Source organism: Trachemys scripta, chromosome 7 (genome assembly GCF_013100865.1).
Source record: "Trachemys scripta elegans isolate TJP31775 chromosome 7, CAS_Tse_1.0, whole genome shotgun sequence".
NCBI classification, from domain to species: Eukaryota; Metazoa; Chordata; order Testudines; family Emydidae; genus Trachemys; species Trachemys scripta.
The window spans coordinates 97,248,410-97,267,817 of NC_048304.1; the positions used below are offsets into that span (position 1 = coordinate 97,248,410).

Sequence of the window (19,408 nt, forward strand, 5' to 3'; positions counted from 1 at the left end):
CGAAGTGAGAATGACTGTGTGAACACCCGAGAACAGCACACATGCTCCAGGCATAATTTTCAATCATTCATAATTTATTTCCATATTGAATTTCTTTACATGAGGTTAAGCAGGAATTCCTCATGCAAAACTGCATGTTTGCCATGATCCATGTCTTAAAAGAAAGCCACTTTGGGGTGCCGCAAACTGAACTAATTAAAACTGAAAGCTGTGTACATACACAGAGTTAAGAATATATCCATCATAAGAAACTGGAGTAATAAATTTGATCACTGTTAATTACCTTTATTTAGAGCTCAGTATGAATGTGAATTACCAACCCTCAAGTGATCTGTCAGGCAGAGAATTTTTTAAAAGTTGATGCTTTCTTGGATTATAATCATCATGGGAATTACATCGGAAACCGTAATTGCCACACTGGATTTGACCGATGGTCCATCTAATCCAGTATTCTATCTCCAACAGTTAAGAGTAAGACAGAACTTTAATTTTAACCCCCCTGTTGTCAATTGCTTGTATCATTCTCAGAAAATTACCTTTGGGGCTGAAATTTCTCATACTTTGTCTCAGGCCAGGAAGTGATCTATAAAAATCTGTTCTGCCACTTTTGTTATATTCATGCACAACTAAAACTAATGTTAGTATTCAGGTGGGTTACCTGTGCATGTCCAGGAGGGAATTTGTTAGTACAATATATCTGCTATACTATACGTATTTCACTGACTTTATTTTTATGTCATAAGAAATCAGGTAAAGTCAATGATTCACTGACTGTAAATGACAAAAAAAAACCCCAACAACAACAATGAAATTATCCCATTTATCTTGGAAAAAAAGTCAAAAGCACAGAAAGAATTTTGGTCAAATCTGATGTTATAAAACATTTTTTAATTTATTTAATATCATGTTCTCCTACTCTGTAGTTATATATTTCTGAAAAAATAATATGCAAACAGATTATTGCATAACACATCTTTTCCAAATTAGCCCCAAAACATTTACTAAATTAATAGTTTAACACAATAAGAAAGGTGTTTTCATATTTAACGTTAATTTTCCAGAGAGTTTTATCACATAAGATATTCTGTGGAAAGCAGCACCTATTTTACTTCTTTGTAAGCCATTATGAAGATCATACACAAGCCTCTCAGACAAAACAACACAGGTGACAGAAACACAAGCTGAATAAAGAACCTCACTGAGTGTGTTCTAGCAAAGTGAATATTTCACCTGGCCATGTATGTGGGATATTTTGCATAATGGTCTATAGACCCTCTAGGATTCATCTATTACAGAATGAATATATAGTGCTGAGATACAGAGAAGTGGTATTTAGCATTATGTCTATGCTTGCTTAGGGCTCACTGTCTAAGTGAAATGAGACTAAAATAATATTAAAATGAAAATAATTATTAAACAGAAAATATTGCATTATGCAAACAATGAAAATACTGTATTTTAGTTTTGAGACAGTTCAAGCACATACAGCATATACATAATAAAGCATAGGTTTTTTTAAATTCCCCCCATCATTTAAAGAAGCAGTCATGAAAAGGTTGTATACTGGTTTAAAACTCAACAACCAACTAGTGCATTCTTCCTGCTCACCTTTTAAAGACACACATAATACGAAATGGATACATTACACTGCTGTAGTTTACAATATATATTTCAAATTTACAAAAATACAGAAAAACAAGATTTCTTGCACTCAGATACTGAGCATTAACCCTTTGAGTACTAATTCCCACCTGCAACACTGCAGAACACATTCATTTGACTTATGCACTTTTATAACATTGCAACAATTATAACTGTCATCTATATGTACACTGTTAGGAAATGTATTCCTACATAATTTAAAAAAAAGAGTAGGGACTAATAAATTGCCGCTAAAAGACAAATGACGGGTTGAAGCATATAAGTATTTCTGCAAAATATACATTGTAAATTGATGCTCCATCAAGGGGCTTTTATTATTTGTTCTGTTCTCTATAGCAATGTATCAGCTATCCAAGCCTATGTTAGAATATGACAGACTTGTTCACATGGCCATACAACATTGTGCTTTGTCTTTTTATTTATGGAACCACTTCTCTCCTTTCATTGCAGACATTTTTCTTCCAGCTATATGTTTCTATTCACATTATATAACTCATTCTTACTTTGCAGCTTCTTACTTTAAAAAGCAGTTTCATTTCACATAAGGATAATTATAAATCAGATCTGTCCTGTGAGTTGATGCTTTGTGTACAGACGTTCATGGACAAAGAATTTCTTGCCAAAAGCCTTGTTAACAGAGAATGTTACTGACCCTAAAATGCCCTATGGTTGAGTGGAATTAATGAACACAAGTAACTGCTTTTGAAGGTCAAATTTGCATTAAAGGAAACCGACAATCTGAAATTTGCTGGGAGGGAAAGTGGCTTTCACATAAGATGTGAAATTAATAAATTAGTATCTGGAAAGTTATGTTTCTGGAAAACGATTAAAGGTTCACTTTCCTGACAACTCTGGACTACATTGTTCATATGATTAAATAGACAATATAGTATATACAGTCTCTCTGAACTAGATTAAGCTATTTTTAAGAAAATGACAGTAGTCCTCAAAGAGTTAATGATAAAACTGCTCTACCTAAACAGATTTTGAAAGGTTATTGTGAAACAGCTTACAGATTTGTTCAAAAGGCATACTTTACAAAGAAGTGTAAAACTTGTTGAGACAATTGCTATTACACTGCACAGTGTCACATACAATGAGTAGTGCATGCTCTGTAAAGACATTAGAGTGGACCCTTATCAAAGCTATCATATAACCTTATACAAAGGATTGTGCCACTTAAACTAGTGCAGTAGTGATTTTTTGTAGATTCATAATGCTCTAGATTAATACCAACAGGGTTTCCACAGCCTTTTACAATACTTGTTTTTACACATGTAACACTAGAACACAGAAAATGGTATATCCTGACATATGTCATGCAAAATACAATCAATACAGCACCATAGATGTAACAGACATTACCTAGTACTTCTCTCCAACAAGAAAAGAGACATAACGGAGACTGTACATTACATGATTTTACAGGCCATATGCTACAGAAGATCGTTAGAGGCAGTATCACTTTGTAGGGCTAAAAAGCTGTATCAATAATTTTATAAAATCCAGCTCCTCATTTCTATTATTGTAACTTCTGATTAAAATCCATGGCACAGTAATAATATTTTGCTACAAAAATAAATAAGTAAAAGATGCGGATATGTATATAAAAGAGTCTGAAGTTACCATAGAGTTAAAAAAAACCCAACCAAAATCATGAATTAAAAGTGATGTATTTCTAAAGAAATACAGTTCTTTGTAACAAAAGGATATTGCCTCTTATATTCAGTACTCTAAACTTCAGTTTCAAATTCTCTCCCAAAACAATTTTCTAACATTCTTTTAAAAATAACTTCACTTTTAAAACACTGCCGCTACTTCTCTCTTTTAGTTGCTCATTCAGAAAACAGAAATAAAGGTGGAAAACCTGTACAATTTGCTGATGTGCTACACAAACATGTAATCTTATTCAGTATAGAATAAAAACAAAACTGAACATGATCTGAGTTGAAAAAGACAATATAGTGGCCCATGAACTACACAGTAGTTTCATTCTTCCAAGGACCAGTTTTGATATTTCCTGTACTATCTGAACTGTATATCATGGCTTCATGCACATTTCCCTTGAGAATTCCATTGTGATTAGTTGTATTAAATGGCAATGATTGTGTTCGTGGATGCATCTCAAAATGAGCTGTATGGTGCACAGTGTCACTTTCTGGGATTTTAGCACAACTGTATATTACAGTACTTGCATCGCTACTTTCAGGCTGGTTGATAGTAGGATATGCATCACTTTTCACACAGCAAGCCCGTCTGTGCCCCGACTGACTATCATGCGTACTGTGTGGACTGTCCGTATGTGAACTGTGGATGCTGCCATCAATGCTCGAAGGAATGTGATAGGCATATTCTCTTTCTCCTGCAGATCTATGTCGACTGAAGTAACGTGGTTTAGTTCTGCTTTTCAGACATCTGTGAATGTGCATGTTGGGCCTGAAAGTTCCCTCATTATGCACGTGTATATGAGCTTCATCATCCAAAAGTTGATCACAGTGCATTTTTGCACAACATGGTGTAACTGGTGAAAGGCAGTTAACATGGTTTTGAACAGCTTGTAGATTAGTAAGCTTGCAGTGATTAGCAGATGGATGATTAAAAACAGCTGATTTGTTAGGACATGGTGACTCTTGAAGACAAGGTGCATGAACCTGCGTGTCCCCATTGACATTAACCTTTGGGCGGACATTAACTTGTACAGAGTATGTGCTTCTTCTAGATGGGCAACAGGACCACCAGCAATGCCATACATCATCTCGCTTTGCACAGTGATGGATGAGGATGAAAAGCCCCAAGGTCACACAAAATGCTCCATAGAGGCAACTAAATATCATATCCAAGAAATGTCCTTGAGATACAGCAAGTGCTCCAAAGGTCCAAGTGGCAGTAAACAGGAACAAAGTGAACGCCGCAGCTCGAAGCTGAGCCTTAAACGAGTGCTCGTTTTCCAACAAAGAAGAAGAAATCATGGGGCATGTTGTCTGGGAAACTGACCCAGAGTCTGTAATATGACTATGGCCCACTTCAGTATTTGCCAACCTCTGCTGATCTTCTGTCCTTTCTTTTAATTCATACTTGCGTTCTGGATGACGCTTCAATTGCACGTATGTGCAGAGAAAGTAAACGCAGGTGATTAGCACAATGAATGCTACTGGCCCATAAAATGCACCGAGGCTAGGTTCCCAAGCCATCCAACAACTGCAAACAAATGAACAAAAAAGTGAAAGTCAAATTAATTTTTAAACCCAAATTTGACATAATGGACAATAACGTCTCATATGTACAATACATTGATTTTGCCTTAAAAACATGATATCCCCTTGATGTGTATGGAGAGCTCCCATTAATGTCATGAAAACTATTAAATGTTAGCAATGGGAAGGACAGAATATGATAATTATGGTTCATTATTCTGAGTTATCACCCTCAATCCAATTAAACACATATTTAGATTGAGATACTTTGGACTCTGGATTTACTGACTTTTTTTTTTTAAAGGAACTAATACATTGTAATGTAGTATATTAAGGTTGGAGTTTTCTAAGGAGGTTAAGTGAGTTAGGCACCCAAATCCAATTGAAATTTAAGGACAATTAGCCAGCAGATTCCTGCAGGCTCTTTTAAAAATCTGAGCCTAAATAAATATCTTAAAGATCCAATGAAGATATTAGGTCTTCATTGTAGGTACTGCATGAGAAACACAAATGAATAGGTTCAGAGGGTTTGGTCATGTAAAGCACAGTCCTGACAGCTATATGGGTAAGAGAGTCCAGCAGATCAAAATTGAAGAAAAAGCCAGAGAGGCTGACCCAAGAAAAAAGTGGTGGGATGTTGTAACAGAAGACATCATCATGTGGTGTGATAGAGGATATGGCATTAAACAGAGCACTTTGGAGTGAGAGGATACAGAATAGACCCAGTTTGATGCAAGGAAGACGAACAAGAAGGACCCACTCTCCTGCTGGGAGGTAGACGAGGTTCTACCTTCCCAGAGTCATTCTTCAGAGTTCACTATCTACATATGGCATTCAGAGTGAGAGGTAACTCGGACTATTTGACGTGGGCTCCATAATGCAAAAAAACTTATGCATGTTAACAATGGGCCCTTAGGGAAAGGAAAGTGGCATGGAAGAGGCATGATACTTTATTTACAATACTTATTTACAGTCCACTAATAAAAAATAGGATTAGTCATTTACAGCCAGAGGTGTGCATGATGCTTTACAGGAGAACAGAAGTCCCCAATGCTGGATGTGGTCCATCTAACACAATGGTTCTGAAACTTTTCCATGCCAGGACTCCCTCTCACCACACTCTCATTTAGCCAGAATCCCGTCGACCATTTAGTAATATGAGTGGTCATACTCTCTGGGTTCAGAACCCCATCTCTAACAAAATTCAGCCATGGTGTGTTTTGGTCAACTTGATTATTATATTTACATTTTTGATTCTGGACTCTGATCTTTAACAGATGCACACAATTTATTATTTATTTCCTAAGCACCTCAGGGATTAAGTATTCTGCCCTTCTCAGAAAAGACCAAGGTGATTTTACTCCCAGGGTCATAGGAAAACAGGTTAACACCTACTTTTCATTTGATAAGGGTAAAGCACCAATATATGTGCATACATTAAATAAGTTCCAGTGTTGCACATTTGATGCAAAGTGAAAACCGGAACATTCCCCAGTAGAACATTGTCTCAGGATGTTGTTGTTTCATGTGGAATCTCATCATGGATGACTTCAAAAATCAGTTCCTCAGTTTCATAAAAAACATGCTGAAGTTACTGCATCTATATATTTATGTATTAACATTATTAAAAATGAATCAGGCACATAACCCACTGTGCTGCTGCTCAATTTGTATCTTTCTTAGACAATTTTATAACCATCCCTCATCTGCTTTCCGTTTTCTGTACAGATTTTGATATCTGGTATTGATTGTCTGTGATTAAAGTGATTAAAGAAGTGCAACGCTGTAATTGTGCCAAAATAAAAAATGTCTCACAGATTTATGAACATAAATAATCAAATCTTTAATATATTGTTGATTACAAGTGATTGTTTAATTGTAAATGTTTGAACAAATATGTTTTGAATCTATGACAGGGATGGTCTGAGTAGGTACCAGCTAAACAGATAAAGTTGTCTAGGGTCTGTACTAATTTAGTCAGGTTTTACAATGTAATTCTCTCTGAAAATGATTTTGAAAGGTCAAATATTTAATTATTATACCTTTCACTTTGTTTCCAGACAACTCTATTTTTACTCATTTCCATGGCTGCTTTGAGATGTATCAAGATGCATTTTCAAAGCACCATAGCATTAATTGAAAGTGAAGCCCTTCCAAGAATCAGTAACCCTGTATTGACACAATGGACTGAAAGTTCCATTAGAGCACTGATCACTGGCATGATGAATCATCTCCATGCAACCAGTGTCAATTGCTATTCTAAACCACTTCCTGTTCAGCTCTTCTGGAAAAAGCGTAGTGGGGGCCTCCTTTGACACTCCCTACCCCTAGGCAACAAGAGCAAATAATGTAGCTAAGCTGCCTGAAGCACCAACACGTGACAGCTGTACAGCCACCTTGGTCAGACTGGGTACTAAATGGTTGGGTCATAACTGCAAGACAATATTGCTGGGATGTTTCTGGGTTGCTGAAAACCCAAGAATGTTTTTTTTAAGGGAAAAAATATAGACAGTTTTTTTTATATATATAATTTTGTTGAAATTACATGAATGATTTCTTCATTTACAAAGAATAGTCTTTATTTCCTTTTAAAGTTGGGGGCTAAAAGTGTCGATAGCGGCCCTTAAAAAAATGCTACGCATTAGGTATTTTGTAGCAGTCATAATGATACTAAGCAAAATGTGGAGGGACAACATCTGGGCACCCGATAGGTTCATGCAAGTGGGGGTTTCTGGTCAGCTCAGTGAAGTGTGGTACTTATTCCTCTTATACTAGCTGGTGTACCTGGGGGTGTCCTTTCATCATTGCCCCCTTTAGGGTTTCTCTGATGAGAGTCAGATAGTGAGCATTGTGAGTGTCCCTTGCACAAGTGTGCAAGAAGTAGGGAAGGTCATGTTGAGCTGTCACTCCCCACCCAGCACAAAGCCAAGCAGAGCCAGTTATAGTCTGGTTGCACTGGTTTGAATAGGAGAATACATGGTAAATCAGACAGTAGTTAGAGATGTAATCAAGATTTTGTTGTTTCTGATTGACTAGTATAGTCCTTTTTATACAATACATACAACAATACATGATTACAGTGAATGTAGAAACAACAGGTCCGATTCTCTTCTCATTTACACTGGTGTAAATCAAATGCAACTCCACTGATATCAGTGGAGTCAAGCTGGTATAAAACTGATGGTAAGTGAGCAAAGCAGCAGACCCCCAAAGTGAGACAATGATCTTTCACAGCCATTATTCCATGCAAGCAAATATGAAATTTTATCTTAAACTTTTATGTTTCCATCCCTTATGAAGACAGAAACATTTATCAGCATCTGACAGAGACATATTACTTATTTCTGTATTTTATTTATTGTATAGTATTTTATTATAATGCTATATACTTACTATGGGGCATTGCCTTCAATTCCATAATTATTGATGTTGGTCGCTGCTGTAATCCCACATATAATAAAAGGAACACCTCCACTAATTAGATAAAATCTGTCAAGAGATAACAATTGATATTTTAATTTTCTTGGTTTGCAATTGTTAGAATTGTTTTTAAACAGTTTTTCTTTCTTGATGTTTTGTAAAAAGATAACAATGCACAATATAGCCTGAAACATTAAATATCAGAAACATAAGATCAGAAAATCAAGAACATAAATCAAGCCCTATATGAAGCAATAGCAGAGGGCTAATGTTTGCATCGATCCATTTCAGAATTTCCTCACAGTCTCTTGACTTGTAATTTCAATATGTATAATTACACTAAAAAAACAACCTCAGTAATGAGAAAGTTATTACAACATCTCAAACAATAAGCTATTCCTCCTACTTAAATGTTTTTGCTTTATATATATATATTATGCACTATAAATTCAGAAAGTACAGCCAAGTCAGCTGTTTATGGTCTATATCCAATTTAAATTTTCTCAGCAGCTTCTGTCCTACAGAGGTTCTGTCCTACCAAAAACTGTTTCCTAGCTGACAACTCTGAAATGGAGGAGAAAAGAGGCGGTCCATTGGGCAGAGCTTGCTCTCCACACAGGGACACCTTGCTAACTGTGATGAGGGCCCTTCCCGCTAAGGTATGGCAATCAGGATGATAAAACCTCCCTCTGCCTACTGCTCCTCACCAGTGAAGGGTGGTGGGACAGCACTCTAACAATTATTGCCCTCATCCTGCATCTGCATCCAGGGGCAGCTCCAGGCACCAGCGCAGCAAGTGCGTGCCTGGGGCGACAAGCCATGGGGGGCAGCCTGCCAGTCGCTGTGAGGGCAGTAGTCAGGTGGCCTTCGGCGGCGTGCCTGCGGGAGGTTCGCCGTTCCCGCAGTTTTGGCAGCAATTCGGCGGCGGGTACACCGAAGCTGCAGGAGCGGCAGATCACCCGCAGACGTGCTGCTGAAGGCCACCTGACTGCCGTGCTTGGGGCGGCAAAAAACAGAGCCGCCCCTGTCTGCATCCATGTGAGTAAACCTCTGAACCCCTGACAAAGGCCTCACAAAAATCTAGCAAAATATACATTTTAATATCTTTGGTAACTGGTATGAAAAAATTGGAACACAATTTCACACCCATTTAACTGGTTAAACACCACTTTACTTGGAACCAAATTAATTCCAATAAGGGGAATTAATACTAATACTGTCCCAGTTAAGCAGCAATCATTACCATTCACTATCATTAGGCTAAATCAGATTCCTAGGAGATGTCCCTTTGAAGCAGCCATCCTGTTTTATTATGTTCAAATTCAGCAGACTGTACTGTAATAGTATTTTACATTTGCATAGCACCTTCCCTTCCAAAGCAAACAGCAAATTATGCATATAATGCAGCACTGAACTGCTGTGACCTCTGAGATAGAGAGCAGCAGCCAACTGGTGCACAGGAGACTGCAGAATAGTTATGGTGGAAAGGAATTTTGTTCAGTGGCCCAAGGAGAAAACTCAATTTTTACAGACAGTGTTAGGCTCTTTAATATCCACACAGAAAACTTTAGTTTGTAGAGTGTTGTCTGAAAAATCCATGCAGTAAGCATTGGTGAACTCACTTTATCTACCCTTAGGATGAAGGGCTGAGATAACCCTGCTTAGCTTTGAACCTGTGGCTGCAAGGACCTACTCATTTCAAACCAGAGAACCAAGCCCCTCCTGCAGGCTCCGTTGTTGCTCTCTGTGTGCATCCTCCCTCATCTCTTATTTAAACCAGCTTTTCTCTCTGCAGAAACAATTTCTCTCTCTTCTATCACCTCTCAAATGTGGAAGGCAGTAGAGTTAAATTATAGGAACGGATATTTTTTTTTCCCCACCCAGTACTTTCTGTTCCTCCAAACAAAATGGGAACCTCTTACTTATACAACACATTATTGTGTGAGGTTCTGATCTGAGATCAGAATTTGGTTCCTATATTTTCCAAAGCCCTGTTCAAACATTAAATAATCTCATAGTCATTGTAAGATAGTGCTTGGGCAGATCAGTGAAACAGAGGTACAGTGAGTGGAACTGACTGCCTCAAGATCACTCAGCAGGCTAATCAGAATCAGGGTTTTAATCCAGATTCTTTTGGTTCCCAAGCCCAAAGTTGGATCACTTTGTAAACAGAAAGATTGCACAGCAAAGCTTATAGCACACTTTGCCCTAGGGTTCCAAGCTGTAAAAAAAAGCAAAGAAATTTACCAGAAAATCACCCTCATACGTCTGAAAAATCTTTCAGCTTTTATACCTTAAGCACAATTCCCTCAAACTTGGCGTAACTAGATCTCAATGAGTGCTACAGAATAAGCTAAGTCCAGACAAAATCTATTCAGCCATTGCTACTTTATGATTATGTACTGTAATCATTTTGTGATCTCGGCAGATAGGACAAATGTAATGTAATTAATGTATCTTTTTTACACACACAATTCAAAACTGGATGAATGAAATGTTTTAAAAAATGACTTTGGGTAGAGACAAAGCATGAAAAATTTCAGACCAATTTGTCTGAGAAAATTATAAGAAACACAAAAATAGGAATATACAGATCTGTATAGGAAATCACATTTCAACCTTAAGTATAGGAGTCACAAAAATTTCACTGTATTACTTTCTATAATCTCTCTTTCTATCTAGACACATATTTCTTCTACATTGAATATACACTCACACACATTGTATAACCTTAAACCCTATAAACACTTCTATTGTATATCTTTGAACACTATAAAATATTAATCTATTTTAGGTTTTCAAAAGAAATGTATCATGTCAATATCACACAGAGTACGGTGCTGTGCTGTATGCTGGTAATTCTCAGATGCCCTGGAAGCAGTTACCTACACAATGCTCCAGAAATGTGACAATATCCGGCCAAATGTCTGTCCTGTCTCATTACTAAAAGTAGGAAAATACATTCTAGAAGTGACATAAGGTGAAGTCAAATGCTTTCAATGCACCCGAGGTGCACTGTACTGATATTGATCACAGCACAGTGCCTGCCCTGTCTTAATGCTATTAAAAAAAAAAAAATCACAGGCTAGAAATTATACTATGTACAATTGATTCCTCAGCTATGGTATCAGGCCTCCTCAGGAATAGGAAATAACTCCCCAGAAAATATGTGGCTGAGAAATGAAACTGGGTGTCAGATGAATGGCACAAAGCAAAATGAAGACAAAATATGGAGAAATGGGAGTTAAAGAATAAGAGCTAGGTTATATGCACTTTGGGGCAGGAACCATGTATTCTTGTTTATCTGTATAGAGACTAGAACACTATGAGTGCTGTAAATATTATATTAATGAACGAACAATAAGTATCTGAAGATTGAACAACGAGGAAGAGGCATTGTTCAGGATGGCCCAGAGCAATATAACTAGTAGTTTAGGAAATTTAGATAATTTTTAATGTAGTCTATGAAATATTAGAAGAGTCTGCCAAGAGAAGAAGTGGATAAAGGCTCATTATTTGAGTCATTTAAAATGTCTGGACAAAGGACTGGAGGAAATACTGCTGAGGACAATTTGTTAGGAGACTGGACTATGTGACATAATAGGTTTTTTTTTCAATCATTAGCGGTTATGCAATATTTTATTATTAAAAGGAGAAAATTTATCAATGCAAATAATTTCTAAGAAGCAGCCAAGAACAGAATTCACCATGCAGAGGAAAGAAAAACCACAATAATGAATAAAAAAGTGAGGAAATGATTGATAACAATTAGTAACACTTAGTACTTATAGAGCACCTTTCATCTGAGGGAATTAAGGTGCTTTATAACATTAATTGATTTAACCTTACAAACCCCCTGTGTGGTCAATAAGCATTATTAACCTTGTCATACTGATGAGAGAGATAATTTGGTTTGTCCAAGGTCACACAGAAAGTCTCTCTCAGAACCAGACCTCTTGATTCCCAGTCCTGTGCTTTAAACACAAGACTATATTTCCACCCTGTTAGAGTAAAATGAAGGGAATGGGTCACAACATGCCATCCAGGAAACAGTTTCCACATCAAGGAGCTTACAAGAAATGGGCTTTGCCTCCCCTTGGAGGGAACAAGGGCATCTCCCTTCATTAAACTCAGACATCTCCTGGATCTTAGACGCAGGACTGAGGATTCACAAGGAGGGCTGGGCAGCTCTGTGCTACTCCTGGGGCTTGTTGATGCCCAGATGTCCCTGCTTATATATCTGGCCATTACTTCCTGAAAGGGTTTGAAAGCATGTAGATAGAACCTGTGCGAGTTAAGCCTGACCGTGTTAATACTAGCTTCCACTTGTATTTTCTTCTTGGATTGCCAGGGAATGTCACAAGCAGCAGCGTTTCCCCACTCAAATCAATGGAGCTCAAACATACAGAATTGTGTCAGGGGTAGAGGGTGTTCCTCTGAGATCAGAGCAAGGAGAGTACTGATCAGGTTCAGCTCCTCTCCCTGCAGCATATTTTCTGCTATTTCAATAGATTTTCAATTACTTTAATCTATACAGCAGAAAAATCAGGGGGAATATTCTTGCCCAGTGACACACATACACAATCCAGTACAGTAACCAATTTTGTGGTGTGAAGTGCAACTTTTCCCTATAAACAAACACACGTTTCTCTATCACATTCTCGTCTCATGTTTACTTTCTTATTTTTTTTATACCATCAATCTTTTTTCATTTGCTTCTTCACAGTTTCCCTTAGCATTTATATACTCCCCTAAATTTACCTTATTTCCCTCTAAGTACATCTGGGTTTCAGAGCTTGGCTCTGTGCCCTTTGGCTTTTCACTTTCTAATGACCTTCTCCACCTTTGCATACAAGCCACTCAATTTTTTACAATCCAGTTCTATTTGTGCTTCACTCTCTTCAACCTGGCCTTAGCCAGTTTGCATAAAAGGTTTACAGCCAAACCAGTGCCTCCACTTTGAATTTTTATTTCTCCTTTGTTTTACTAGCTCTACTTTTTATTTACTATGTGCACACTGACTCATCACCAGGTTTAGTTAAAGTGTCTGATCAATGGAATAGATGATGCCATAACATCTTAGCATTATTGAAAAATGGGCAGAGATATGGGCTAACTGTTAAGAGATGGATACATGACATTGGCTTGCCTAAACGTCAAACAACAGGTGAAGGTGCTTGCTGTTCAGATTGTGACCTTGTTGGATGCATACAAACTCAGCAGTTGTATCAGCTGAAGGAATGCAGATTGCTAGCATAGAAATAAGGCTTCCCATGATCGGGCACTCATTTGACAACTGCATATATTTATTTACTTGAATCATACACTCCTTCCATTTGAAGGAGCACCTATCCTTTGCTCCAGGACACACACACACACACACAATTTATAAAAATAGACAAATCTTCTAACACCTTGTCATAACTAGAAAGGGAAGGGTAACAACTCTCCTGAGTACAATATTATAAAATCCCTCCTGGCCAGAGACACCAAAATCCTTTTACCTATAAAGGGTTAAGAAGCTCAGGTAACCTGGCTGACACCTGACCCAAAGGACCAATAAGGGGACAAGATACTTTCAAATCTGGGGGCGGGGGAGGGGGGGAGGAAGGTTTTTGTTTGTGTGCTCTTTGTTTTTGGGTGTGTTTGCTCTTGGGACTAAGAGGGACCAGACATCAATCCATGTTCTCCAAATCTTTCTGCACAAGTCTCTCATAGTGCAAACTTGTAAGTAACATCCAGGCAAGGCATGTTAGTTTTATCTTTGTTTTCTCAACTTGTAAATGTTCCCTTTGCTAGAGGGTTTACCTCTGTTTGCTGTAACTTTGAACCTAAGGCTAGAGGGGGTTCCTCTGGGCTCTTTGAATCTGATTACCCTGTAAAGTTATTTTCCATCCTGATTTTACAGAGATAAATTTTACCTTTTCTTTTAATAAAATTCTTCTAAGAACCTGATCGATTTTTCAATGTTTTAAGATGTTTTCTTGTTAAAGCACTTGGTGGTGGCAGCATATTTTTAACCTAAGCTGGTAAAAATAAGCTTAGGGGGGGTCTTTCATGCGGGTCCCCACATCTGTACCCTAAAGTTCAGAGTGGGGAGGGAACCTTGACACACCTTCTGTCCAATAATGCACATATATAAAAACCCAAACGTATTTAAGGTCTTTTCAATCTCCCATCAGTCTTCCCAGTCCTTTGCAGACAGGGAAAATCAATGGCCCTTGCAATGTATCCTGCAGTTTGATAAAGGCCAATTTCAGAACCATATGAACCCATGAGAGTCCTGGTTCCATATCTGTGGCTTGGTGAAGATGGAGTTGTGCAGCTCATTAGGAGTTATTTTTCTTATCTTTCTCATTCCCAAACATAAGCGCTCGCTCTGTCTCCACAGGAAAACATCCAGTAACATCAGAGATCAGAGCTAGTTTCACCAACTAGTGTGGCTATTTCGGAGCTCATGCAAGCTATCAGCAGTGAAACAAATCAGGAGGCAGTAAGATAGAAAAGCCATGCTAGTGGGTGAAGCCAGCCCTGGCATCACTGTGGAATAGGCTAATGTGTGGGGTTTGGAGTGGGAATGATGCACATACACACACACACCGGAAATGGCTACACACACACACACACACACACACACACACACACACACACATGAAATGGCTTCTCTCCCTCTCACACACACACACACACACGAAATGGCTTGAGACTCAAGGAAAACTACAGATAAGAAATAAGGGGTTTATAGCTAAAAACTGATCTTGACACACTGTTTATTTATGTAATATTTTAGAACTGGTTTAAAAGGAATTTAATCCAGGGGGTAATTCTACACATAAAGGCAATTGCCAAGCAATGTCTTCAGCAGTCCCTGAGGAATGCTTTTTAGTATTTGCATATTGTCGTTAGCATTGGGCCACGTCCTTGCCACCAGTCTGAGTCAGGGTCTGAAAAAATGTCATGCACTGAAATATTAAAAATGCCCACACTCCTGTTTTGGAACACAGACTGTACATATTTTAAAGTTATTTTTATATGCACTTAGAGCCATAGGTAGGCACATTTTAGGAATATAAAAACAACAGTGAAACACTGATCCCCTTCCTTCCTTTCACACTCTCCACCCTCCAAAAATGTGCATCTTTGTGAAGAGAGACAAGATGGATGAGGTCATATCTTTTATAGGAACAACTTCTATTGGTGAGAGAGACAAGTTCTCTTTCTCTCTCTCTCTCTCTCTAATATCCTGAGACCAACACGGCTACATCAATGCTGCATATCTTCATGAAGGCACACAAATAAATGTTTCCCAGTGTGAGGTCCAGGAAGCTCTTGAAGAGAAGCTCTACTTCTATTGAGCCCATTGATTCAATGGCACTCTATGGGGGTTCAGGGCCTACCTATCTGGAGGCTGCTTATAGAACCAGGGCCTAAGAAAGGAAGAGAACAGAGATTTTTTCCTTTGTTTTTTGGGGGGATGGAGGGAGGGAGCATCTAATTATTTTATAAATTATATTGGATTTAATTTGAACATCTTCATGAGAACACTCAATAATGCTCAGAAGCTTTTGAGCGACTCAGATGCCATAGTGATGAGTGATAGATAGAACAGATAGATAATGAAGCTGTGATAGCTGCTCCATGATTATGAACCTGATTTTTATACTCCTCCCAAAATAAACCAATCTCCCTGTAATTTTGTATGCAGCAACTCATCTCATGATAGAGTTTTTCCAGGAAATGTGGTAAATATCAGAAAAGGAGTTTTAGAAGTCAGGGAGTTTTGAAAATGGATCTGTCCTTCACTTTAAAAATATCTAATTTTTTGATCATCAGGTCCCCAACATGTCTTAGCCTACAAACTCCAAGTTCATTTTGTTTTGTTGGCCTTGCTAAGGGGAAATGCCCATTAGTTTTAACTTTTAAGGTGTTTTTTTTCTCTAGAGAAGGAAGGGTGTACATGTGAGGATTACATACAACAAGCTATGTTAAAAAGGTTGCAAAGTCAAGCACTCAAAGTTATTAAATGCCAGAATTAAGACTAGATGAATAACTTAATATACTCCCTTTGTGTGAATACATTATGATACAGTGTTTAAGTACTTGATCACATACTATCTTTTCCAATAGGACCCCCACCCCCTCATTCAGTGCACAAGCTGGATAGTGTGCACTAAATGGATAATTATTTTTTAAAAATCCTTCTCATTGAATGTGTGGCTTGAGATCTTATTTACCACACACCTTTCAAACCTTGAACTAAATACAGAATTACTTCAGAGAGACAAGGTGACTGAGGTAATATCTTTTATTGGACCAACTTCTGTTGGTGAGAGAGACAAGTTTTTGAGCCACACAGAGCTCTTCTTCAGGTCTGGGAAAGGTACTTCCAGCATCTCAGCAAAATGCAAAATGTTTAGCATGAGTAGTTAGCACATATTCTAAGGCAGTGGTTCTCATCCAGGGGGCTGTGAACAGGTTTCAGGGGGTCTGCCAAGCAGGGCCAATGTTAGACTTGCTAGGGTCTAGGGCAGAAAGCCAAACCCCCCCGCATGAGGCTGAAGCCTGGGGCCCTGAGCCTCAGCACCCGGAGCTGAAGCTGAAGCCTGAGCAAAGTAACTTCATGGGGACCCCTGTGGCATGGAGACCCAGGCAGTTGCCCTGCTTACTATCCCCTAATGCTGGCCCTGGCTTTTATATGCAGAAAACCAGTTATTGTGGCACAAAAAGGTTGAGAACACCTGTTCTAAGGGACCATTCAAGGTAGAGTGGCACATTAACACCTCTGCAGTCATAGGACAAAAAGAGGGGGTTAGGGGGTTACAGATTGTTGTAATAAACCAGAAATTAGTGTCTCTCTTCAGTCTATGATTTTTAGTGTCTAGCAGAATTATGAATTTAAGCTCTCAGACTTGTCTTTTGAAAGTGTTGTGCAGGCTTCCTGCCTCTGTTTTTTCAATCTTTGTCCCCTGTAATCATCTGCCATCTGGGCTTTGTGGTTCATCCCTCTTAGTTAAGGTGGTGGGCCTTTAGTTCTGAGCAACTGTATGGCTGCCTATCCCAGTACACCTCTACCTCGATATAACGCTGTCCTCGGGAGCCAAAAAATCTTACCATGTTATAGGTGAAACTGCATTACATCGAACTTGCTTTGATCCACCGGAGTGCGCAGTCCCACCACCCTGGAGCACTGCTTTACCGCGTTATATCCAAATTCGTGTTATATCGGGTCATGTTATATCAAGGTAGAGGTGTATCTGCAATAGCTACACACCTTCCAATTTCTACAGCAAATGAGGCAGGTCTCCTACAAACAACCTCCTCCTTCAGTACAAATTCCCCACCCCCATTCCTGAATCACCCATCAACTTGAATGGTTAAAGTCTAGCAAAGTTATAAGCAACTGAAAACAGTTATAAGCAACAGAAAGGATGAGGCAACATTAACTACAGATTAGCTCTGCCTATCATACCTATCTTTATAGCAGGAAAGGGGTTAACTCAGGGCCCATTACAGCACAGATATAAACCTAAGGCATAGAAAAGCTAAGGGAAGGGCCATACAAGGAATAAGAAGTTGTCTCTCCTCCAAAATCCAAGCAAGGAGAAAGTGGAAAACTGAAAACTGATATTGAGAGTCATTGGATTTTGGTGTGGGACAAAGCCACACACTTTTGCTTCACTGTCATTGAGAGTCATCCAAACTACACTCAGTTATAAAGGAACAAGTGCTAAGTGAATATTTTAGCTTAATATATACAGATTCTTTAGGTACTCATTTCACTTCAAAAATACATTTTTCCCTCCAGTACTGATAAGCTAGAGTTGCGTCAGCTTGCTGGAAAAATTTTAGTATTCATTTGAATCAGGCTCCTAAATGACAGACGTTATATTGCTGTTAGGTAATAAAATGCTGTAAAATAATCTATTAGAGTGTTCAGAGGTTTCAAAATCCTTGTGGGGAAAAAAGAAGCTAATATCCCTAAACTTGTCCGAGTTTTCTGAGTAAACCTGCCACCTATATTCTGTTCTATTAAGCTAGCAAGATTTCTGTGCTGACAATTTCTTTTTAATATTTTCAAACTGAATAAATATCATCTTGCCACCAAAACATTTTTAATGACAATAGTATTGCACAACTGCAGACCAAAGATATGGAGAATAGAATGATTTTGAAGCTAAACTGCAGAGCACTAGGTTCACTCTTGCCAGTGCAGGGAGATCTAATTTCAAATGTATCTCCTTACACTAGTTTGGGGAATTCACTTTAGGGAGTGCAGCTTTAGCTTCTGCGATTGGCCCTCCCAGTACAAGTGGCCTGATATGCTGAATCCACACATATCCATCCTCCCTGGTTAAGCTCAGTGCTGCATACAGGATCTGCTATGGCTTTTTGCAGGTGGAAAGGAATTTATAGGCACCTAATACAGCGGCAAACTGCCCTTGTCTCAATAGACTTTCTATTGCCAGTGCCCACACAGCAGAGTTTGAGCCAGCAGAGGGAATCAGGCACAGAAAATTTGTTCACAAGAATAGAATTAAATGAATAACTCCAAACACCTTAAAGAAAATAAAAATTGGGAGGAAAAGATATAGAAGAAGTTGCACTTGCATATAAGGGACTCAGTTACTTCTTGGAGACAGTGAAAGTGCATGGCCCCAGAAGGGCTCCTGGAGCTTCCAGGAATGCAGAGGTTGCACACTTGCTACTAGGGCCCTTTGTGGGGGTGCATCTTACATGCTACAACCCCATGGTGTAAGTCAGCTTTGTTGGCCCGTGCACAGGGAGGCAAAGTCATGGCCCTGCCTCTTCCCCAGCCCCTTATGGGCTCTAAGAGTCCCCACACTGCCCAAAACACAAGGGCTAAAGCAGATTCTAAGAATGGGGACTGCAACCTATGTGGCCCTTACAGGACCATGTAAGTGGGGAAAGCTCTCCTCATGTAAGGGTCGGGCAGAATCTGGCCCAGAACGAGGGTAGCAACTGTAGAGATTTCCACTCAAGCTTAATGAATAATAACTAAGTAGCAAAAATGAGTAAAGAACTAGTCATGCTGAAATAAGTAAATAAAATATTTCTACAGCCTATTTGTGATCTGTAAAATATAAGGAAAGTAAATGCACAAAAATCATATT

The 19,408-nt window shown here is 38.6% G+C and overlaps 1 protein-coding gene across 2 annotated transcripts in view; it reads right to left on the bottom strand.

Annotated features, from left to right (window-relative positions):
- Nucleotides 1–868: 868 nt before the first annotated feature.
- The window catches only part of ADGRA1 (adhesion G protein-coupled receptor A1), a 458,486-nt gene continuing 439,946 nt past the window's right edge, over nt 869–19,408 (bottom strand). For both annotated transcript variants that reach the window (XM_034776097.1, XM_034776098.1), the window contains 2 exons: nt 8,250–8,345; nt 869–4,860 (listed from right to left, as the gene is read on the bottom strand). In XM_034776097.1, the coding sequence (XP_034631988.1) occupies nt 3,639–4,860; nt 8,250–8,345 (1,318 nt within the window). In that variant the 3' untranslated portion in view covers nt 869–3,638. The remainder of the gene's footprint in view (nt 4,861–8,249; nt 8,346–19,408) is intronic.